A 23,586-nucleotide genomic window follows, 5' to 3' on the forward strand; every position below is an offset into this window, starting at 1 on the left:
AGCTAACTTTGGGCAGGTTCACTAAATTTGGTCAGTTCAGAACATTCCAAATTGAAATAATAAGCATGTATTGTTTCTTCTCTAGAAATTTTATCCTCAACATAGTCATAATCCAATTCATAACGAATTTATAAAAATAGCTTTTTTATCCAATAATTCCAGCAAAGTAAAAATAGGAGTTTCTTTTTATCTATAGCAAATGAAACAGGCTCACGGAATGTGCGAGAACCTAAGCGTATTCAGACCGCCGCAAGCCCACCACGGAGTCACGCCTATTTTATTGTTGTGCGGTGCCCGCCTCGAGCCGGCAGCTTTAAGATGCAGAAGCTTCTTTCAAACCCATGGGCCACACAAAGAAATCAGCCCACTGAGACCTGCTTCAACCACAGAACTAAATTAAAACTGCATAATTTTTTAGAAAATGGCAACACTATTCCTTAATCTAATTAGGGGCTCACAGGGGTGTTTGTCATTCATCACATTTTTAGCGTTAAACCTTTAAAGAATTTCCTTAAAAACCCGCACACACACGCACACGCACACTTGAAAGAAGTCGCTGCACCAGCAAAGATGCTCTTGAAGCATACTATGAAATACAAAAGTGCACTCTTCTCTATCTACATATAAAACATATTAGAAATAAAACTGTGTAAAATGTTTGCTGTGCAAACTATAAAAAGTCAGGCCAGCCCGCCCCACGGTTCTGGGCCCTGCTGGCCCCCTACTGCAGGGAGTCGCTGTTCTCCAGGACCAGGCCACTGATGTGGGTGGAGGTGAGCGTGGCCCCACTGTCCCCCGTGCTGTCCACAGACTCGTCCTCGCTCTGTTCCGCCATCATGACCTGCTGCACCGCCAGGGTGGCGCCATCTGAGGACAGAGACTGGAGGCTATCCACATTCATGCTCACGGGCGTGGTGATCGTCACAACGGCTCCTGGGGCAGAAGGTTAAAATTAGCATCCATACAGGAAGACGCTTTGTTACTCGGCGGGGCACGGTTGGCTTATCTGACCTCGTGTTAAGACCCCTATATATGTTTCTGGGATGTTCCACAGGGATTAGGAAACGGTCTCTAGAATCAGCCTCAGCCCTTCCTTAGCTAATACACTCTAAAAGCTCTTGGTCTACAGAAGGCCTCAGGGGTCAGGACCATAAAGAACATAGATGCACAGGGCAGAAAGGAGGCGCCACACGGAGAACAAGAGAGACCAGGAACCTTGTAACATGCGGGTTATAAGGTTATAAGGCATGCCTAACGGCGAAGGACAGAAGCCACACGAGCATACTGCACACACACGGGGGTCTCGTGTGCGCATCTGTAAAGGCCTACAGAAGTAGTGATATGTGATGCCAGGAGAAGGCTGTGTCATACATCACAATTTGGGAAACACTTTTAAAGAGATTCATTCGTTCACTCTGGTCTGTGCACAGTGTTATCATGTCACGTATGCACTGGGAGCATAGACGGGAGAGACTGGTAATGAGGATGGTTTCTGGAGAAGATTAGGAGCCAGGATGGAGGAAAAAAATCACTCTTCACTGGATAGTTCTGTTTGAACTTCTTCCCCAATATACAGTATTATCTTTTCCAAGGGTGGGGGGAAGAAGGAGCGAGAACACACACCTTTGTAACTAATTCTTGGATTAAAAGAGAAAACAAAAACTGAAAACATAAATTATTTAAATATAAACAGAAGACCACTGCATATCAAAACCCAAAGGATGAAGCCCCGGCTTTAAATGCACACACCACAACTCAAGAAACAAAATCAAGCATGGCTGACAGCCCACCGTGAGAGGCTCGCCCCAATCCTCCGGCCAGCAGGGCTGTGGAAAGCCCCCCGGGTACATTCGGGGGAGGACAGGCCCGCACACGCATACAGGAAACAATCACGCCCTGGGAGAGAACCACCTGAGAAGATTCGAGGACACTGTCCAGGCCTCTGAGAGCTGGCTGCATGGGGGCCGGCGGCAATCTAGTCTTGCCTTGGTTTGAGTAGTCAGCCTGAGACTGAGCGCCCCTGGGTCACCAAACAAGGACTAATCACAAAAGCAAGGCACAAGAGGGTCAGAGCGTCCCAAGTAACATCACTGCTAGAAGAGAGCTCAGGAGGACTTGCCTCAGTGCGAAAGCACCAGCCCCCAGCAAGGTGACGGTCACAGGGCCTGGCATCCAGTCAAGATCACCAGGCCCTCACACAGGCAAGGAGACAACCCACAATGAGGGGCAAGCTCAGAAAGCAGCGCAGGGCGGCCAGATGTTAGAACCCACAGAGAAGGACATCAAAACAGTTACTGTGACTGTTTTCTATGAGGTGGCGCCATGAAAGGTAGCAAAGCCTCTCCCGGAACTTCTGGAGATGAGCACGACAGTGTCTACCCTGGAACACACCCGCAGTGGGACCAGTGGCTGGTGAGCCACAGAAGAAGAGCTTAGGGAAGCCCAAAGACAGACGCAGAAACCATCAAAATGGCGCAAACAAGAAACAGAATCCCAAACCCGGGAAAGCGCACCAGTACAACAGATGGGCACCTGGGGTCCCTGAAGGGGTGGGGGAGGGGAGACAGAACATGTATCTGAAGAAATAGGGGCCCCAAAGCTCCCTGACGTCGTAGCAGCATACTGCTGAGAGAGGCATGGTCGGCGGGACTAGCAACAGCAGGACCAGGCCGGCGGGGGCTCACCGCCGGTAAACAAACAAAGGCCAAATGCCAGGTGGTGAGGATGGGACTGCTCCTTCCTGCGCACTGAAGTCTGAGGGGAAAGACACACAGCAAGGGGAAAACGGGACCGAACACACTGCGGACACTGGGCCCCCGAGATGCAGGCTTGCGTGTGCGACTCTGTCGCAGGGCTCTGCAGATAACGTCACACGCAGAACACCGCAGCCGTGCCCGCGTCCCAGGCAGCCAAGGCCGCCCCGCCCCCCCCCGCGCCCCCCACCCCCACCCCAGCACCCAGGCGGCCCACCTTCCGACATGGCCAGCTCGCTGGGTGGCGGCTGCGCAGTTCCGGAGGCAATGGAGTCAGGCCAAAACCTCTGGACCGGTCTGTTCTGAGCAGTTTTCTTCTTAGTTTTTGGAGTTTCTGAACAGCTGGAATCCAACATGGGCTGAAGAATCCGTCTTCTGGCATTGATGAACCTGGGCATTGAGGGCAACACAGGGACCCGGTCACCAGGCCGGCCCTCCTCTAGCCCTCCCGCTGAGCACGGCCCCCACCGCCCTGGGCGCCTCGCCCCCTCACCCAGCGAACAGCGAGCCCACACAACCCCGCGGTCCCATCCCTCCCGGCCCTCGGGGTGCGGACGGTGCCTGATGCCACTCGTGGTCACCCCCACGCGCGCGGCTCTGAAACCCGAGCTGCGGTCCTCGACACCGCCCCAGGTGACGGGCTAGTCACGGAGGGGCCCTGTCCTAAACCCCTCAGCTGTGCCAGCACTGCGACAGTGGCCCCAGCAGCCCAGGCAGGGACGGGCAGCCGCGGCGGGGACCTGACCCCGCACCAGCAGAGCAGCGGGAGCACGCGGTCGCACGTGGGAACACGCTTCATGGACATTAAGCATGTGCACGGAAAGCCTGCCTTCTTCAGCTCGCACCCTCCTGGCACCCAGCCGGTGCCCTCGGACCCGGGAAGGCAGCGGAGCTCCGGTCCACCGCCCCCACCCGCCAGAAGCCCGCGGCTGTTCGGACCGCACACTCGGATGCAGTCACGGCTGCACCTGCCACGCCTAGGGGCACTTCCGCTTCCCCCTCTAGGAGTACGAGGGAGGAGGGGGTTCACCTCTCGCCGGAGCCAAGCCTGCTCACCCCCGCAAGCGGGGCCCTGATGAGAGTGAGGAGCCGTGTTCAGGGTGTAAGAGAAACACAGGCTCCTCGGGAGACTCGGGCTCTAGGCTGGTCCTGGCAGTGTGCCCCCCACGCCCCACTCTCCATGCCCCCCCATGCAGAGCAGAACTGGGATGCATCTGCTCCCAGGCCACTTAACATTAGCGTCCTGACACTCACGGGGCACCTGGCTGGCCCAGTTGGAGCGTGCCACTCATCTCCACCAAGAACGAGCCCGACATTGGGTGCAGAGATGACTTAAATAAAGTTTAAAAAATAAAATGAAATCCTAGCATTCAGAAGCATCTTCAAGTGCAAGAGGACACATTCTCCAATGGAAACGAGGGGACTGAAGCCACAGAGCTCCAGGCAATGATCTGGTCCCGGGAGCACAAGCAAGGCGGGCACTGGAAGTCACCGGGGAGCCCTGGCGGCCCCCAGCTCGTCACTGACCCCGCCACTGCCTGGGGAGGGAAGCCCGCTGCTGCTTCTCAGCATGTGCCTCTTCAGCCTCCACATTCAATGCTGCTAGGTGGTGGGGTGCAAGCTAATGGGGTGCTCAAGCTCAGGCCAACATGTGATTTTTGTAAACGTAGAAGGAAAGTCACAAAAAGTAGAAGTAGCTACAAATATGAAAAGTTTTTAGAAATTTTATGCTAGTCATGCTAGTAAACTGCTATTAATGTAAAAATTAAAAGCTGATGTCAAACCTTCCAGATCAGACAATTCTGTTAACTTAATAAGAGCAGCAAGTTAGGGAGCTCGAGGAAGTCGAAAGATGAAGAAAAGCAAGAAGGCTGAGCAGCAACAAAAGCATCAGAATGTCCGAAGAAGTGACCCTAACGTCCACCCCCAATCAATCAATCGACCATCCTTAGGGCTAAACCCAGACTGGAAGCGTCACACGAGAAACGTGAGGAAACCGAGTGTACTGGGCCATCGCAAATGTCGCAGCAACAACATAGGTAAAACCTCTGTTTTCGCTAACCCTATTTAAAAGATTTAACAGGAAATAATTCAAAGAGCATGGTCTATATTATTGGCACCCAAAACAATGGCCCAAATGCAAGATAACAAGTATTTAGTGCAACCCAAAGCATACCTCCTGCATATACGGCTGCGTATGTTGGGAGATTTTGTCATTTATATGGGAACTTACCTGACCTTGCTCAAGTTTAAATTCTAACAGTTAAAAAGGCAAGAGTGTTTACAAGTGGTAGAATTTGTGCTTTCTTTTACGGATGCCCATTTTACAAGCCGAACCTGTTTCCCACGTCGGAGTGAGTGCCAACGAGACAGATGACTGACACAAGTGGAAGTGCGCCCCTCGGCATTAACGCCCTTCGTTGTGGTGAACAGCTGTGATCTCAGGGGAACGCACGCGCTCGGGGTCCCAGCGTCCACAGTTGTATGCGATACCGACATTACAACAGGATATTTCACTTAATAAGGTCGACACTGCCCCAGGCATTTCCCTCTTAGGACCCCGACTCCTGCTGAGGGGCTGCCTCCCCCACTCAGAGTTGACCAAAGTGACCCAAGGTTTCCAAAGGGGGGGAGCTGCAGGGGAGGGCCACCAGACGTCAAGATGCCTCATCACCACCATGCACACCCAGGGAAGCTCATCGACAAAAACATCACGTTTCTGAATGAATGTGGGGGCTTAGGTGTAGTAGGAACACAATGGAGAAACATTTTCTTTTTTTGAGAGTGTGTGTGCAGGTGCAAGCAGTGTGGGGGAGGGGCAGGCAGAGGGAGACAGAGAATCCCAGGCAGACTCTATGCCCAGCGCAGAGCCCGACGCGGGGCTCGATCTCATGACCCCGAGGATCATGACCTGAGCCAAAATCAAGAGTTAGACGCTTAACCAACTAAGCCAACCAGATGCCCCTGGAGAAACACATTTCTGACTGGACAAGCAGGATGTAGACGAAAAGTGAGCATTAAATGTTTAAGTTGGAAGTGTGTGTTGATTTATTCTCAAATATCCTGCCACCAATTATCCAGTACTCTGATAACACAGTGTCGCTAGTTAAAAGGACTCAGATACTTTCAACCGGATCCCACCACTTATTAGTGTGTTTTCGAGGGCTCTGTCGTGCCAAAGGCACAATTTCAGAGAGCAGGCGCATCTTACCAGTTGTTAACTTGGAGTAGAGTCAAATTTGTCTGAGCAGCAATCTGTTTTTTCTCATCTTCTGTCGGGTAGGGATGCTAAAAATAAAAAGAAGGGTTAGCATGAACTTCAGTCCTGAAAAAGGCACTCCAGCTTGTCTAGGTAGAACAGAAACATACAAATAATCCTCAGTAAAAAACGCATTAGTAGCAATAGTGCTTCCTGCCAAAACCTCTTTAGTCTTATAATCTCTTTTTAGAAATGTCCCAAACAGAAGGAAGTCTTTCTCCGCGCCGCTCGAGAACGCGGCCGGTGAAGTGCAGGCGAAGGCGTGGTTAGGCCGAGCGAGAAGGCCCAAAGGGGAGGCGAGGGCCAAACCCGCCAGAAGCCGCTGCCTGCTGCAGAGCCACGCTCCACTGACCTGTCATTTAGGGACAACTTCACCGAGGCCAAGTTACGAGCCATACACTGGGGACAGCACAGGTACCACGCTGCACGTCCTACAGTAAATCCCTGATGCTCACACTCACTTCTGTCCTACAGATGAGGAAGCCAAGGCCAGAGGGTACACACGCTCCCCATCCTCCAGCTGGGCAACAAGGGGGACGCAGGGAAGGGGCAGGGCGGGCTGCTCCCAGCCCGACACACGGGGCAACACGCTTCTGTCACAGGCACTGAGAGAGGACGGGGACACGGGCGTGCGCGGATGGCTTTTCGGGACCCGCCCCGGGCGAGGTCACTGTATGTGGTCTGTGAAGAGCCGAGCCCAGGGCTGGGGGTGGGAATGCCTGTTATATTGCTCTTTTCTTCTATGATGAAAACATTCCACTTTAAAAAACAGAATTAAACCAGAAGGTACATATCAAAATTGACAGAAGCACCAAAGGAAATCACTTCTATCTATAGTAATAAGCGGTTTCTCCGTGGCTGATTACGGTCCACGTGTAGAAACCAGTAAGACAATGCCTCAAAAACCTACGTGCAATGAAGTCCCTTATTTTGGACTGCCCAGGACCCCAGAGAACACGGTGGGGGGCAGGAGATACCGTAACACTCAGCGTATGGGAAAGTTGCTGCACACTACGGTGACCCTGGTGACCACAGCGTCGTGCCACACCAGCCTCCCCAGCAGCGTCTGTTCCTTCGGACAGCGACTTGGGGTGACGCCACCGCATATGGCCCCGAGGTAGAGATTACGGAAATGCGAATACTGTGCCTGCCGTTTAAAAGCTCATAAAGTAAAAGGGGACAGGAAACCCAGTGCACTAACCAGGAAAAACCCCATCGTGCGGCAGTAACTGTCCTCCTCCCGTGTTAGGAAGGCTGCAGGAGAGGACTGTGTTTCAAAGAAACAAGGGCCAAAGGAGGCAGAAAATGCCTCATAGGAAAAAAAAATAAGGAACGTTTTACTTCAACCTACGAGCAGGGTTTACTGCTTTAGGAACTATGAAGACACGAAAGGGCACCGGGAGGACGATGGCCGTCCTACACTGGTCTGTGCTTCTACAGCGTGGACACGCACGTGGCGGGGCCATGCCAGGGGACAGCAGTGGGGGAGCCTGCTGCCTCACTCGCCACCCCCTGCCTGGGTCTGCCGAGCGCCCCGGCCCTCGTGTACCATGGGAACCAGCTGGGTAACGTCCCAGCAAACACACCAAGTCTTCCCACCACTAGAATGAACAGTGCTGAACCCTGGTGTCCGTAACGCCCTTCCCTTTCAGGACAACTTTCCGGAAGCGGCCGCACCGCTCAGAGCGGCACTGTTCTCCCCGACTCATGCTGCTGTGTCCTGCACGCGGGGACAGCTCAGCAGGGCAGAAGAGGAGAGAAGCTGGGGGTCCTAGCGCTCCAGGAGGGCTGGCCAGGAAAGGGAGAGGGGTCCTGCTCAGTGACATCATGTGCCCGTTCCAAGCCTGGAGTCGGTGGCTACCTCGGACTGCTGTCTCTCGGGGAAGGAGCCTGGCGCCAGTTAGAGAAAAGGGGGTGCCGGTCGGCAGTGACAAGGGCTAAAGCCCAGGAGACAGGGGATGACGGAGACTGGTGCCGGCCCCGGGGCTCAGAGTAAGGGCGAGGACAGAGACCGGCGCCAGGAGCACACGCAGGCCTCGGGCCCAGGCAGCGGGCCTCCCCAAGGGTGCATGCGGAGAAAGGGCACGAGGACACCCCACTGACAGCCACGGGGCACCGGGATGCAGATGAGCAAGGCGGCCTGCGGAGGGAGCGGTCAGCAACCAGAGACACGAGTGGGGGCCAGCGGCAGGGAGGCAAAGGGGCAGAGCCGGCTGACGCAGCACAGAAGTCGGGAATAGCAGGCGGAAAGCTCCGGCCGCAAAGCTGGTTCCCGAGGCTGCCGGGCAGCTCCCCGCCGGACCCTGCCGGACCTCCTGACCTTCCGTCCCTCCGGGCACCGAAAGGCCTCTGCGTCTGTGCCCACACCCCTGCGGGCTCCTCGTCCACCTGGACAGGGCCGTACGCAGCAGACAGTAGCCACAGTCCTGCCTCTGTCTCACCACACGCTGCCCTGCAAGCCAACCTGGTCAGTCCTGACCCTGGCCACTGCCTGGGCTGCCGCCCCTGAAAGCTGCTCTGGGTCACATGCCTCCCCCAAGTTCAGCAGCAGGAGGACTGAGGGTCTCAGCTGGGCAATAAGCAAGTCTTGCCCAGTAAATGGATGAGCAAGTGTGTGCTCCCTAAGACGGGACATCTTCACAGAGAGGGTGTGGCCATGACCCAGGTGAGTGAACAGGTGTGCAGACACTGTGCATGGGCCGCTGCTGTCTGCAGGGCAAACGCCGTCTCAAGTTCAACAAGCTCACGTGCTGACCCCTCTGTCCACAGCTCCATCTTCGACCTTACCATATCTTCCTCTCAAATCCAGTATCTAAAACGTCACTAGCTCCCCAGGTTTTTCCCGAATTCCTCTTCTCTCTGCCCACTTCTCGAACCTCACCACACTGGGTCACCCTCCGTGGCACGTAGGTGATTAGCATGAGCGGAAGGCACTCCCTTGTCAGCAGCAGGGCCCTCTTGGTTAAGTCCCTGAGGCAGAGACCTCCAGAGTGTGGTCACCCTCCTCTGTCCCACGTTCCACCCTAACATTGAGACAGTCAATGACACTGACACTCAACACCAGGCCTCCGGCACAGACAGTACATTTTTTCCAGAAAGGAAGCCAGCAAGCAAGCGTCTCAGTGCGCTGTTGACTGTGGAATCACTTGCGTTCTTACCCCTATGTGCTGAAAGAGCCAAGATCTCATCACATTGGTAGCGTGCTTCGGCAGAACACCCCTTTTATTCTTAGATGAGCCATCATCTTGATGCAAGATGCTTAGATCTTGGTTTAACTGTAACTGAAGCTTTTAAACAATTGAAAAATAACGTTAGAAGGCACAGGAAATTATGACACAGGCAAGTAGTTTACGACTTCTGATGGAGAAAATAACCACAGGTCTTACGGAGAAAGGACGTAAGGCAGCGGAGATGTGTGTGCCGGGCCCCACAGGATCACCTGTCGGGGGGCTCCCTCTGCACTCTCACTACCGACACCGCTGTCTCGCGGGCAGTGGCCCCTCGTCCGGCAGGTGAGACAGGAGCCCAGAGGGCCTTGGGGCCGCTGCCCTGCAGACATGTGAGGCCCACGGCCCTCTTGCCCACCACTCGTGTTCACCTCGCACCCTCTAGTCATGGACGTGACAGCACCCGCTCTCCTAGCCTGGAGAGTCCAAGCGATCGGCAAGAACGGGCAGGAAGGCAGAAGCGCCGCTGACGAGAGGCGGCCACGTGGGCTGAACAGAGGGGAGAGACACAGAGGCACGCACAGTGCAGACACGGGGCTCACAGAGCAAAGGGGCCAAGGCACCTGCCTCTGGCCCAGAAGCCTCCGGAGCCACCACAGACACGGCCTCCCTCGCCCCTGAGGACAGCATGGACATGTTCTGCCTACTCCCTTCCATAGGAAAGGATGCGCGTAACACTTCTTACAGGACTGTCTTTCACACAAATGTAAGAAAGATGTGATGTCCGTAAGGCCAGGTCTCAGCCCCACAGGCCCAGCCTCCCTGTGCAGAGGTGTGGTCAGCGCTCACGACCCGGGCCGGGAAGAACCCCACCGCAGCTCCACAGGGCCTCTGCACAGACCTGTCGGGGACATACCTGCTGTTGTGCACGCGTGAACGCAGAACTTATGCAGGAATCTGACTTTATAGAGGAAAGAGCATCACCTTCAGTGTAATGTATCCAGACACCCTTCTAAGGGTTTGGAACGTGATTCTGGAGGTCACTGTATTATCTGTACTTCCTCTGGCCTGACATCATTTCAGATGTATGCTTTAAAAGCCTCAACAACAACATCGCAACAACACAATCCATGACTTACAGGGAACATCAAGCCACTAGCTGTATCTAACATTTCTTAAAAGTCAGGATTATTATTAAGGGTGTGAGTGTTTTTTGAAATGAATTTCTTTGTTAAAGGACTGAAAGCAAACAGTATTAAGCCCCTCTCTATGCTCGTGTTTGTGTGTACCGGAAAAAGAAGAGGAAATGAACTTTTAATACTAGCTCCAAAGCACCAGGGCCAAAATGTAGCTCATCTGTCTTATTTGTCTCAATTAATATATGATGTTCTTCATGAAATTTGACATACGCCCAGTGTTGCTTTCTTCGTGCAGGGTTAAAGCAAATGCAGGCTCAAAAGTAGGCGAAGTGACAGCTAGCCGTATGACTCGACCTCACAGATGCTACCAAGGGGCCTGAGTGCCAACAGGGCTGCGTCAGGAAAGCAAGCCGAGGGCTCTGCACGGAACGGCCGCTGGCCCTGCTGAGCTCTAGCCCCGTCGGGGGCTGGACAAGCGGGGAGTTTAAAAGCCTGGGAAACTGGCTGGAAGTCTGTTTAAGAAGTAATGAGACCACCCCCCCACACCCTCCCCATCATTCTCTGCAGATGACTGATCTGCCCCCTGCCCTGCAGGAGACTGGGGCACACTGAGCAAGCTGGACAGCGGAAGTGAGGGGCAAGTCCAGAAAGAGGGGTAAGGAAAGTCTACACGCAAAATGGGAGACCCCGGCCCACTCTCGCCCTCGCAACCAGGCCTATTCCCCAGGCAAGAAGTCTGAGAGTCCTTCTCTGGAGACACTGAGTGGAGGAAACACTCCAGAGGCCAGCCTGCGGAGAAGCCTGCTTGCTGTGGCCCGTACCTGCCACACACCCAACAGCTTTCTAGCAGCTCATGCTAACAGGTCCGAGGACAGCCAACTGTCCCCAAACATCCGAAGGCCTCCATCACAAAGAGCAGACACCAGAGTGAATAAACGCTAAGATGCAGAGGGAACAGAGAGAAGGCTTCAACCACCCATGAAGCAAAAACGGGAGCTACTTCAAGAGAAAGCACAGAGGGCATGGAAGAGTCTAAGAAATCCAAATTGAGGAATGCCTGGGTGGCTCAGTCGTTAAGTGTCTGCCTTTGGCTCAGGTCATGATCCCAGGGTCCTGGGATCGAGTCCCACATCAGGCTCCCTGCTCCGCGGGAAGCCTGCTTCTCCCTCTCCCACTCCCCCTGCTTGTGTTCCCTCTCTCGCTGTGTCTCTCTCTGTCAAATAAATAAATAAAATCTTAAAAAAAAAAAAAAAAGAAATCCAAACTGTGCTGAAGAGGTCAACCTGCATGGATGGGTTGGGAGATAAAAGATCTCTCAGAAACCAGACAATGGGAATACAAATACAAAATGACACAAAAATGCAGAGATTCGGTTCAGAAGATCTAATGTCTTGGGGTGGGGGCAGGGCTATCTCAGAGGCATCAAGGAGAGGTCTCAGACTCCAAGACATGAGGTTTTCCCAGGGCTCAGCAACAGCTCGGAGAAGAGACGCGGCTGAGAGGAGAAAACACAGCAGCCTGGAAAGCAGCGAGCGCTGACCTCCTCCCAAGGCGGCTAGAGCCCCCGATGCCATGCTCCCGGGCCCTGCTGACGATTTCTTCCGGAAACCGTCCTGGGAAACAGTCAAGTACAAGACCAAAATAAAGTCATCTTCAGGTTTGCAACGTCTCAACAGAATGTATTTCCCATGCACATTTTCTGTGGAAGTTTTCAAAGTGGGGAGTAAAGCCAAGAAAGTAGAGAATGTAGGCTCTAGGAGAAGGGATTCCTCAAGGCGATGTCAAAGGAAAGTTCGAGAACACACGCTATGCCCAGCCTGGATAGAGAAGAGCCCCGGAGAAGGCAGGCAGAGAACTTCTGGGGGCCCATGGCCCCGATGGATGCACCTTGGGCAACAGTGAAGCACTTGTGAGCTCAGCCAGACACATCTGAACCAGAGAAGCCCTGAGATCACAGGTACACACTCAGCTCCGCAGAGACCAGGTGATGTTCATACTGACAACAGGTGTGGCCGAGCTGTGGGGAGAAGCACGGGCAGGGCGGGGAAGAGCCACCGCCGAGGGGGCGCACGGACAGAGCACAGGCCCCGACTGTGACAGAGAGCCCAAACAGGGAGCTTCAGGGGTGAGTTAAGAGGGAGGATTTTTAGTGAGAAACAGGAGGAAATCAGCAGGATCAGAAAGCAGGTGCCCGAGGGGAGAGGAGGGAACGGGGCGGGAAAAGCGGTGCTTGGCTCCAAGCCTCTCAGCACCCTGCACACTGAGCTGGACACACAACCACCTGATATAAAAAAGCAAAATAAGAGTAAAACGGAGGCAAAAAAACCTTGTCACAGGCCAAGTAATAGCAAAAACTTAAAATATATACAAATAAGACTCTCCCGGGAAAGGGGGAGGAGCTAGAGCGGGAGGAAATCCGTGAAATCCCCCTGGCTACTTCTCTTTCCTCGAAAACATGTTTTTAGAAGTAGAAACACCTTGGGGCGCCTGGGTGGCTCAGTCGTTAAGCGTCTGCCTTCAGCTCAAGTCATGATCCCAGGGTCCCGGGATCGAGTTCCGCATCGGGCTCCCTGCTCGGCGGGGAGTCTGCTTCTCCCTCTCCCACTCCCCCTGCTGGTGTTCCCTGGCTGTCTCTCTGTCAAATAGATACATAAAAACTTAAAAAAAAAAAAAAAGGTAGAATCACCTTTCCATAGAGATGCCCTAGGAAAAGGCCAAATCCTGCCTCCTCCTGACGGGCCGTTAGGTCAGAATGTGGCCCACGGTGGCCAATTCTCTTCTGCGGGAGAGTGGCAATGTCAGAATCTGCCTCAGCTGCGCTCACAACGCAGCCAGACATGGGGCAGGACGGACAGGTGGGGGACAGCACAGGAGTGACCGCCACCACAGTGCTGCCGTGAATGACGCTGGCCAGAGTGGCCACGGGAGCCAAGACAGACAGCGAGCAGTTTTCTTGATCAAACCAACCCTGACAGTTTCTGACACAAAAACAGAAAATGTCACTGGTTAGGTTACTCTCCCCAATTACCTGAAGCCCAGTAAGAACCAATCCCCCCTCCCCACAAAAAAAAAAGAAAAAGGGAAGAAAAGAGCCCAGAGCAGCCCAAACAGCTACAATAAAAATCACACGTACCATGTACAGGTTTTATTCAAAGAACACCTGCACCCAGAGCCCTCAGTCAATCTGTTTACTCTTCTGTTGGAAACCCGGGGCAGCTCGTGTCTTTGGCTTCCTGGCCCTGCTGCCCTAGAAGCCAGACTCGGCAGGAGTGTGATGGGGAGGGGCCAGGCGCACGGTGGACTGATCACCGGAGCAGAGACAGCCCACAGGCTGGGAGCTGTGTTCACCTGTCTGCCTGACAAGGCTGGGGAGGGTCACAGGCATGTTCTGTGTCAGAGGGGTTATGCTGAAATACAAACTCTATGTATTTGCTAGTTAAACCAGTCCTTTCCATCTGTAAGAAAATTCAGTTAAGTAGAAAACCTTTTTTTTCCTTTAAAGATTGATTGATTTATTTGAGAGAGAAGGGGTGGGGGAGAGAGAGAGTGAGCATGCAGCAGGGAGGGGCAGAGGGAGAAGGAGAGAGAATCCCAAGCAGACTCCCAGCTGAGCACAGCCCGATGCAGGGCTCAGTCTCACGACCCTGAGACCGTGCGTGACCTGAGCCGAAATCGAGTCAGACACTTAACTGACTGAGCCACCAGGTGCCCCGGAAAACTTTCTTCTGCAGCGACAGGACAAATAAACCTCTACTACATAAGGAAGGCACCTCGCTCTAAAAGCAGTTCCATGTGGTTCCAGGACGAGCTCTGCGAACCAGACACCACCTCACGCTCACAGCTGTGGTAAATGGGAAGCTCCAGGGAAAGCAGGCTGGCTGGAAAACCAAGGCACAATGCTGGTGGAGTCCAGTTCTTCCTCCACCCATTGCTGGGCCTGGTGAGACCCCATGTGCCCAGATGACGAGGCCCCCCGCCCCAGCTCAACTCTGTCCATGCAGTGAGAGGCAGTAAGCCCTGGATTGGCGGTGCCAGCCCTTGCCCACCGACGCCCTCTCGCCTCCGCTGTCTGCTTGAGGGACACAACATCTCCGGGGCTGGGCCTCCAAGCCGTCCGTGAGGTTGTGGGAAACACCTGTGTGGGCTAAAGACAACTAACATAAAGAATCTGTATTCCTAACTACGAGCTGACAACAGAAACATTATCTTTCTGACTTAAACCTAGCTCAATGTGGAAAACAAGGGTGTGTGTGCGTGTGTGCGTGTGCGTGCGTCTCCGTGATCGACAGCGGCCTGGACGACCACCGAGGCAACCCCGTCTCACCACGGAGGCACAGAGAGAGCAGTGTGACCTCAGCCCAACACAGAACAGCACGTCCACGTGCTGCTTCTGCCCGTGAAGCGGCCTCCTGTGCTCTCGGAGCTGGGGTGCCCGGGGTGGGGGGGCGCGAGAGGCTGAGGGCAGGAAGAGCACACCAGCCTCCTTGGGGTAGGGCCTCCACGGGGCACCTGGGAGCAGGGAAGGGGCAGCCCTTGCTCAGCTTTCGCACCAGGCTGTGGGAGGATGTTAAGGAAGGGCCCCGGCCAGCCCGAGGACCAGCCCGGAGTGGCGCTCTGGCCCAGCGGAAGCACAGAAGGGCCTCGCCACGGGCTGCAACACCTGCCTGCTGGGTCCGCTGTCAACCTGCATGGCGGCGGGAAGAGCGTGCCCACACTGCCTCGAGTCTCCTGATCCAGAGACAACCACACAATCCAGTGTTCAACTGGACGACAGTGGTTGCTAAGGGGAAGGGGTCATGGATGACTTTTTTCCTGCTTCCTTAGACTTTCTGAACTTTGCAACTTTTTACACCGAGGGAGACAAAGAGTAAACAAGAGACAAAACATGGACACTGAGATTAACTGGAGACTGGTACTGGGAAGCCAGCTCGAGACAACCAACCTTCAGGCAGAGGGAACAGATCCAGCCTGGGCCTACTGTGCCCCACGCCTGCGCGACGCGCCCCCAGACCCTCCCACGGGAATGGCACACACACCTGGGAGTTCTGGATCCTGATCGTGCCGGGCGACAACGCTTGTGTCACTACTTGGCCTTGAGGAGTGACAACTGTGACAGGTTGATACACTGTGCCACCTCAAGAAGGAAGAAATTAAAATACTCTTTAAGTCTCAATGATTTAAAACCGTATTCTCAACATACTCGATATACGTATGAAAGGAATAAAATCTTTAGTCTGATGTGGTTTTTAAATTGTTTCAAATGATCAATACTTTGCTGGCTGACTTGTCACTATAAATTATTGAACAACTTCCTTGGACAAGTAGTGTTCCAGCATCTATAGTGAGGTCTGGCTCTTTGCAGGGGAGGGGCACTCGGGGGGGGGGCATGGTACTGTAAGGGGTGTGCGGGCCACTGTGCAGGAGGTACGGCAGTGTGCAGGGGGTGGGCACAGTGCAACAGAGCAGGGCAGTGTGCAGGGTGAGGGGCAAGGCAGTGGAGGGGACAGGGCAGTGGGGGGGGCGGGCACGGTCGGGGGGCACAGTGCAAAGCGGGTGTTAAGGTGGACCACCGCACAGGACACAAGGGCTTATTTGGATTCTGCAAATTCCCTTTTTTGTCCGCCTGTTTCCTACTTTCCCCACAATTAGCAGTATTAAAGGACCTGGCAACTGGTGTGAACTATTTGTTATCATAGTATATTTTGATCAAACATGCCTTCGTCTTCCTGTGGAGGTTTCCCCTGACACTATCACACGAGGGTTTTCGTTGTAAATTTCTCCCCTCCTCACATGCCCCATTCCATTTTCATGACAATTTTATATCTGCGATGTTCGAGATGCACCAGGGAACCACAGAATTGGTACCCCTCCCGTGTTTTTATTTGACAAGTAATACTAAGAACGAATTTTTCTTTGTTTGTCAAACATTAATGACCCAACCTAAGCTTTTCCCGGGGCTGCCAAGAGTACAATTAACAACTATGTTATCTGCAAAATACAATTGGTTTTTGCTATATGCTGTCAACTCCTATATAAAACCTTTCTTCCCAAAATTTTTTAGTAGGGAAACACAATTTGCGTCAACTATTTGTTACTGGGAATTAAAACAAGAAACAGGCATTCAATTCTAAATGCTCTAGATTTTGCCACTCCTATTTCAGGAACTGGCATTAATTAGAAATTATATTTATGCACTTCTCTGTTCTAATATAAAGGGCTTTTCCACAAAAGCTCAAGGAAAGAGCATCCTTTTCTCGGTCGGCATACCTGCCACTGTTGCCATGGTTACGTTCCCCTGCTGCAGCGCAGATGCCGGAACCACGATTCCTTGGGGGCTGAGAGTGCCTGAGATGGCACTTGGAATCTGCTGTAAGTCAGAAATGCAAAGTGAGGGGCTATGGGAAAACAGAAAGCCCACCTTACATACCTGCAAAGCAAGAGATCCAAGACTGACCCAGTATCAACTATCATCATCAGTACTGAGATACTGGTTTCAATCTGGCTTCCAAAAGATTGTCTTTCCTCTTGTCATCATATTAATCATCATAAAAGACGCGAGCCCCCTGGTGTCCATGATTGTGGAGTGCTAGATCTGGGCCTGGCCTGCAGCAGGTTCCACAGAAATGATCATGAACACCGCATCAAGATTCCACCCGTCCATTCACCGAGATGGCTGGGTTGCTGGCCGGCCAGGGAGAGAGCTCCAGGCATCCAGGCACAGGGTCTGGCGCCCAGCAGGCACCCAGGGATTTCAGCAGCTCAACAGCATCAGTGGGTACTGCCCAAAGACGATTACTTTGCAGGCTGCCACATCAATCTGAATGTATGTATAAAGCTCTGGTAGGTGCATACAAATAATGTGGGTCTGCCACATTAACTTGGTTAGAATATTAATTCATTCAAATCAATAATCCAAGCTCCCACCATCAAGAACCTAAAAAAGAGGAACAAAAGGAAACTAAAGCAAGCAGAAGGGAGGAAATAATAAAGATCAAAGCAGAAATCAATGAAACTGAAAACAGAAAAACAGAGATCAATGAAAAAAGAGCTGGTTCTTTGCAAAGATCAATACACTGACAAACCTCTACAAGACTTAGGGAAAACAAAGAGACATGACAAATTACCAACATCAGGAAGGAAACTGAGAGCACCGCAGACCCTACACACGTCAGCAGGAGAGGAGTGCCGCAGTCCACTCGGCACGCGGGCCTCTGAAGCTAGCGTGAAACAGGTCATCTGAACAGCCCTAGAACTATGAAGGACACCGAATTCGTAACTTGAACACTCAAAAAAGAAATCTCCAGCTCCAGCTAGTGTCACTGGAGAATTCTATCAAACATGTAAAGAATTAACACCAATTCTATATAATCACTTCCAGAAAATAGGAAAGGAGGATATATTCTTCATTTTACAAAGCTGTACTATCCTGGTACCAAACCTAGACAAAGACTGTAAAAAAGAAACTACAGACCAATATCCGCCAATACAGACATACAAATGCTTAACAACATATTAGCAAACAGAATTCAGGAACCTATATAAAAAGAATTATGTGCCATGACCAAGTGGAGTTTATTCCAGGAATGCAAGGCTTGTTCAGTATTCGAAAAATCGAGTAATGTAATCTACTATCACGTTAACAGAAGAAAGAAGAAAAATCACATAATCATATCAATTCACCCAGGGAAAGCATTTGACAAATTCAATATAATAGAAACTCTTAGAGAAACAGGAATAGAGGGGAACTTCCTCAACTTGATGGAAGAGCATCTAGAAAAAACCTGCCACTAAAACTCTAACAGTGAAAGGCAGAATGCTTTCCCCTAAGATTGGGAACAAGGCAGGATGTCCACTCTCACCAATCGTATTCAAGATAGTACCAGATGGTCTAGCCAACACAATAAGGTAAGACAAGGAAATAAAAAGCAAACAGATCAGGAAGGAAGGAACAGAACTGTTCCTATCTGCAGATGACATAACTGAATAAGGAGAACATCCTGAGGAATCTGTGAAAAGGACCTCCTAGAACTAATAAATGAGTTCAGCAAGGTTGCAGGATAAAAGATAAAACATACAAAATCAACTGTATCTCTAAATACTAGCAGGGACACTAAAGTTAAAAATATAATACCATTTGTAATAGCCAAAAAAAAAAAAAAAAAAAAGAAACAAACACACAAGGTGTAATTCTAAAAACACATATGTAGGACTTCTATCACAAAACTACAAAACACCAATGAAAAAATTACAGAGAGACATACCCGGTCTGTGGACTGGAAGAGTCAACAGAGGAAAGACATCAATTCTCCCCAGAACGATACACAGGCTTAATGCAATTTCTATCAAAATCTCAGTAACATTTTTTTGTTGATATAGACAAGATTATTCCAAAACTTATATGGAAAGGAACTAGAATAACTAAAATAACTTTGAAAAAGAAGAATAAAGTGGGAGGAAACAGTCTACCCAAATTTGAGACTTATTAAATAGCTACAGTAACAAGATTAGCTAGTGTAAATACAGAGACCAGCGGAACAGAACAGAGAACACAGAAACAGAGCAACACAAATACACTGACTGTTGACAACGGCATAAAAGCAATTCAAGGGAGGAATTTGAACAAATGGTGCTGGAGCACAGGACGTCCAGAGGCAAAACAAAGAACCTCAACCTAAACCCTCACACTTTATACAAAAGTTAACTCAAAATGGGTCATGGATTTAAATGTGAACTATAAAACTTTCAGGAAAACAACAACAACAGCAAAAAACTAGAGAGAATCCTTGGGATCTAGGGCTAGGCAGAGTTCTTAGACTTAACACCAAAAGCACAACTCATCAAAGAAAAGTTGATAAATGGGACTTGATCAAAATTTAAAATGTTTGATATGCAAAAGACCCTGTTAAGAGGATGAGAAGATAAGGTACAGACTTGGGAGAAAATATTTACAAACCATATAGCTCATAAAAGACTAGTATCTAGGGGCGCCTGGGTGGCTCAGATGGTTGAGCATCTGCCTTCGGCTCAGGTCATGATCCCAGGGTCCTGGGATTGAGCCCCACATCAGGCTCCCCGCTTGGCAGGGAGCCTGCTTCTCCCTCTCCCTCTACTGTCCCCCCTGCTTGTGCTCTCGCTCTCTCTGTCAAAGAAATGAACAAAATCTTAAAAAAAAAAAAAAAAAAAGACTAGTATCTAGAATACTCTCAAAAGTCAACAGTTTAAAAAAAAATCCAATCAGAAAATGGGCAAAAGACGTGAGCAGACCTTTTACCAAAGAGGATCTACAGATGGCAAATTAGCTCATGAAAAGATGGTCAACACCATTAGCCATCAGGGAAGTGTGAACTATGACCACAATGGAATGTCACCATCAGAGTGGCTCAAGTATAACAGTGCTTCAACATGGATGAACCTCGAGGACATTATGTCCGTAAAGTAAGCTAAGCACAAAAGGACAAATATGGTATGATCCCCTCATGTGAGGTACCTAGACTGATCAAATTCATAGAAAGTAGAATAGTGGGAGCCAGAGGCTGGGGAGGGAAGAATGGGGAGTTAGTATTTCATGGGGATAGTGTTTCAGTCTGAGAAGATGGAAGGTTCCAGAGATAGATGGTGATGATGGTTGCACAACAGTGTGAATATGCTTAATGCCACTGAATTGTACACTTAAAAATGGTTAAGACAGTACACTTTATGATATGTGTATTTTACCACAATTTTAAGAAATAATAAAAACCCTAAAGAAAAAGGAAAGCAATGAATGGTACTCCATCCTCCAGAAAGCTGGGATCCAGGGTCCGCACACGCAGATTGAGGCCTCACCCCACTTACTGCATGAAGCCCAGAGGGCCTGTCCTTGTGGCTTGAGGATGGCATTATGTCAGCCCAGGCACTCCGACAGGGCGGTTGGTCTCAGGAGTCAGTACCCGTCACCCCCGCAGACCTTACCATCACCAAGAAGCAGAGCAGGACCCGACACAGATACCTGGGACTGGACGGGGGAGTACGGGCTTCCAGGTTCTCCGCTCAGGAGAGTCTCACTGTTCATTTTCGTTTTTAGACAAGCAATGTATCGACTGCAGAAATCTTTGCACAGTTCGTTAACCTTTTCCAGCTCAAGAAGATGAATACGCAAAACCTGGATTGCTTTTACCATCTAGAAGCAGAGAAAATGAAGACCTTCAGACAAGAAAACGGCAGCATCACGGTAAGTTGTAATTCTCAGTCATTCGCCTGAATGCCACAGAGCGCTGACCATCTGCACTGCCAATGACAGGAGGGGGATAACATCAGAAATCATGCAAAACGACAAGTCATTCCAGTGCCGCGGACCTCTGGCATCTCGCTGCATCTGGTGTGTGGGGCACAGATGTCCCCGTGCTGCCCTCAGTGAGTCGCAGCACCAGGAGACAGCCCAGCCTCACCCCGGCCCCACCGCGGACCAGCTCCAACAAAGAGCAAGGTACTTACCCTCCCTCTGCTCCTGTGTCTTCCTCTGTAAATGGGGAGGAATCTATACCCCCCTCATAGGAGGCTCTTCATTTTGATAAAACTCCACTTACCAACTCTGCCTTTTATGGATTGTGCTTTTGGTGACAAGCCTAAGAACTCTTTCCCTAGCACTAGGTTAGCCCTTTTAAGATTTTTCTAGGAGTTTGTTTTGTTTTAAAGATTTTATTTATTTGACAGAGAGAGAGACAGCGAGAGCAGGAACACAAGCAGGGGGAGTGGGAGAGGGAGAAGCAGGCTTCCTGCCGAGCAGGGAGCCCGATGTGGGACCCGATCCCAGGACCCAGGGATCATGACCTGAGCTGAAGGCAGACGCTTAACGACTGAGCCACCCAGGCGCCCGATTTTTCTAGGAGTTTTACAGTGACTTTAAGTCACTAAATTTCACAGTAACCTGCCCCACAGCAGTAGACAGTGGTCTGTAATGAGCACCACTTGCCTGTGAATGCACAACCCCAAAGCTCAGCTCCTTCCCGGTGACCTTGGGGACAGTAATTCGTATGTACCTGTGGAATGAACCGCCAAGCAGGAGATAAAGAGCGACCCCATCCCAGGCTCTGCTAGGCTCTGTGCTGGAACACCGGTCAGGAGAACCTGGGTCCCCTCTGGCTGTCCCCGCAGCCACGCACTGCTGGCTGTGTGATAGATTCAGAAGCGGAGAGAGCTTCTGATTCTCACCCCAAAAGGGCAGGCACTCTCCCGGTTCAGAGATGAGGAGGCTGACTCCCGGTCAGACAGCGCCCTGGTAAAATCCATTAGGCACGAAGGGTTGAACGTATAATGAGAAATTAAAAACCAACAAAGATCTGGGACATTTATTCAGGAAAAATTTCCTGAGACACTTTTCTGCTGATCAGGGCCCTGACTAAGGTTTTCAGCTGGGGGTTAGCAGGCTCTAAAGGGAGCCCAGGAAGGAGCGTGTCCCCTGACGCGGGCTAACAGCGTTGCACCAGCACTGAGGGGTGCAGCAGTGATGTTAACTCTGACAAACTCTGCATTTCCTTCAGCAAGCACAGAGGACCCTGGACCTTGGGGCGCCGGACCTGGGAGGAGGGCACCCACACGAGGCTGAAAGGCGAGGGGAAGCAGCTGAGGAGCGTGCGAGCCCCATTAAGCCTGCCCTGCTCTGTGTTCAAGGGCCTCCTCAAGTCTGCATACAGCCTTGTCACCCACCACCACTTACTGCCAGCCTCCAGACAGAGCATAAGGGTGTGTGTCCGCGATCCAGGGAAGCCCAGAACTGGGCTGGGGCACAGGCATGCTGCCTGAGAGGCACGGCATATAAGCACACCAACCCCAGTGAACTTCACAGACACTCAGGAGAGAACTGCGTCCCCAGGCCCCTTGTGACACAGACACAGATGAGCTCCTTTGATCCCTACAGTAAAAGTCACTACAGAAAGCTAGAAGACATGGGGACGTTCAGGTCACACATACAGGAAGTTATTTCATAAACTATCGGATTCTCCCCTTTAGCAGAACTATATCCTGAAGTTCTAATTAGACGTTTAAAACTTACTGAACAGATTTTAAATTTGGGGAAAAAAAATAAAACATTTCTTATACTTACTAAATTGTCAGTTTCCGGATCTTCACAAAAGAAGGGTTTTCCTTCCTTCTCTTGCTTCCTTACAAAATTTTCAATATCTACATCAAAACTGGCAGAAGTTGTGCCTTCTGAGCCCTGCGTAGATTGTTCACATTTTTCAAACAACAAAGCTAATAATGGAAACAGTGGATGCCTGCAGGAAAAAAATTTTAAAATGTATGTCCTACATTTGCACGAGAATATTTTAGTACGTATGTCTGCATTCGTTTATATAACAGCTTTGTTGAGATATCGTTCACATACTACAGTTTATCCCCTTCAAAGTGTACAATGCAATGGTTCTACTCTGTTCACAGAGCGGTGCAACCATCCCCAAGGTCAATCTTACAGCATCTTCGTCATCCCCCAAAGAAACCCTGCAGCCATCAGCTGTCACTGCCCATCTTCTCCCAAACCCCAGCCCCAGGCCACCACTACCGACTTCCTGTCTCTATAGATTTGCTAGGGTTCTAGACATCTAAACGGAATTATACAATACGTGGCCTTTGGCATCTAGCTTCTTTCACTTAGCACGGTGTTTTCCAGGCTCATCAATGTTGTAACATGTATCACTAGTTCGTTCCTTTTTGTGGCTGAATAATATTCCATGGTATGGAGAGACCAGTTTTATAGTTTTAAAATTTACACTTAGATCTATACTTCGTTTTGAGTAAACTTTTTTTTTTAAGATTTTATTTATTTGAGAGAGAGAGAGCACAAGAGGGAGAGAAAAGCAGGCTCTCCACTGAGCAGGGAGCCCGACGTGGGGCTCGATCCCAGGAACCCGGGATCATGACCTGAGCCGATGGCAGATGCTTAACTGATGGAGCCACTCAGGCGCCCCTTGAGTAAACTCCTGTATAAAACGTGAGATTAGGTCAAAGATCTTCTTTCAGCATATGAATGTCTAATTCTTCCAACACCATTTTTTGGAAAGTCTACCTCTACTCCACTGAATTGTTTGCACCTTTGTCAAAGATCAAATAAATAAGGTATTTGTATAGGACAAAAGTGATTCTGATCCTATCCCTTCACCACCGTCACCACATTCTCATTACCATAATGCCATGGTATGTCTCAAAAATCCCACTTTATTCTTTTTCAACACTGTTTCAGCTGGTCTATTTTGCCTTCCATATAAATCTAGAATTAACGTGTCTGTATGTAC

General features: G+C 50.7%; 1 protein-coding gene across 1 annotated transcript in view; it reads right to left on the reverse strand.

The window, feature by feature from the left end:
- Positions 1 to 261: 261 nt before the first annotated feature.
- The window catches only part of PKNOX1 (PBX/knotted 1 homeobox 1), a 47,314-nt gene continuing 23,989 nt past the window's right edge, over positions 262 to 23,586 (reverse strand). Inside the window, exons 5-12 of the mRNA XM_044913337.1 lie at positions 22,401 to 22,572; positions 20,307 to 20,477; positions 16,586 to 16,685; positions 15,355 to 15,452; positions 9,171 to 9,299; positions 5,965 to 6,041; positions 2,971 to 3,143; positions 262 to 933 (exon numbers count right to left, since the gene is read on the reverse strand). Of these exons, the coding sequence (XP_044769272.1) occupies positions 722 to 933; positions 2,971 to 3,143; positions 5,965 to 6,041; positions 9,171 to 9,299; positions 15,355 to 15,452; positions 16,586 to 16,685; positions 20,307 to 20,477; positions 22,401 to 22,572 (1,132 nt within the window). The 3' untranslated portion in view covers positions 262 to 721. The remainder of the gene's footprint in view (positions 934 to 2,970; positions 3,144 to 5,964; positions 6,042 to 9,170; positions 9,300 to 15,354; positions 15,453 to 16,585; positions 16,686 to 20,306; positions 20,478 to 22,400; positions 22,573 to 23,586) is intronic.

The sequence above is a fragment of the Neomonachus schauinslandi genome, chromosome 1 (assembly GCF_002201575.2).
Source record: "Neomonachus schauinslandi chromosome 1, ASM220157v2, whole genome shotgun sequence".
Lineage (NCBI taxonomy): Eukaryota > Metazoa > Chordata > Mammalia > Carnivora > Phocidae > Neomonachus > Neomonachus schauinslandi.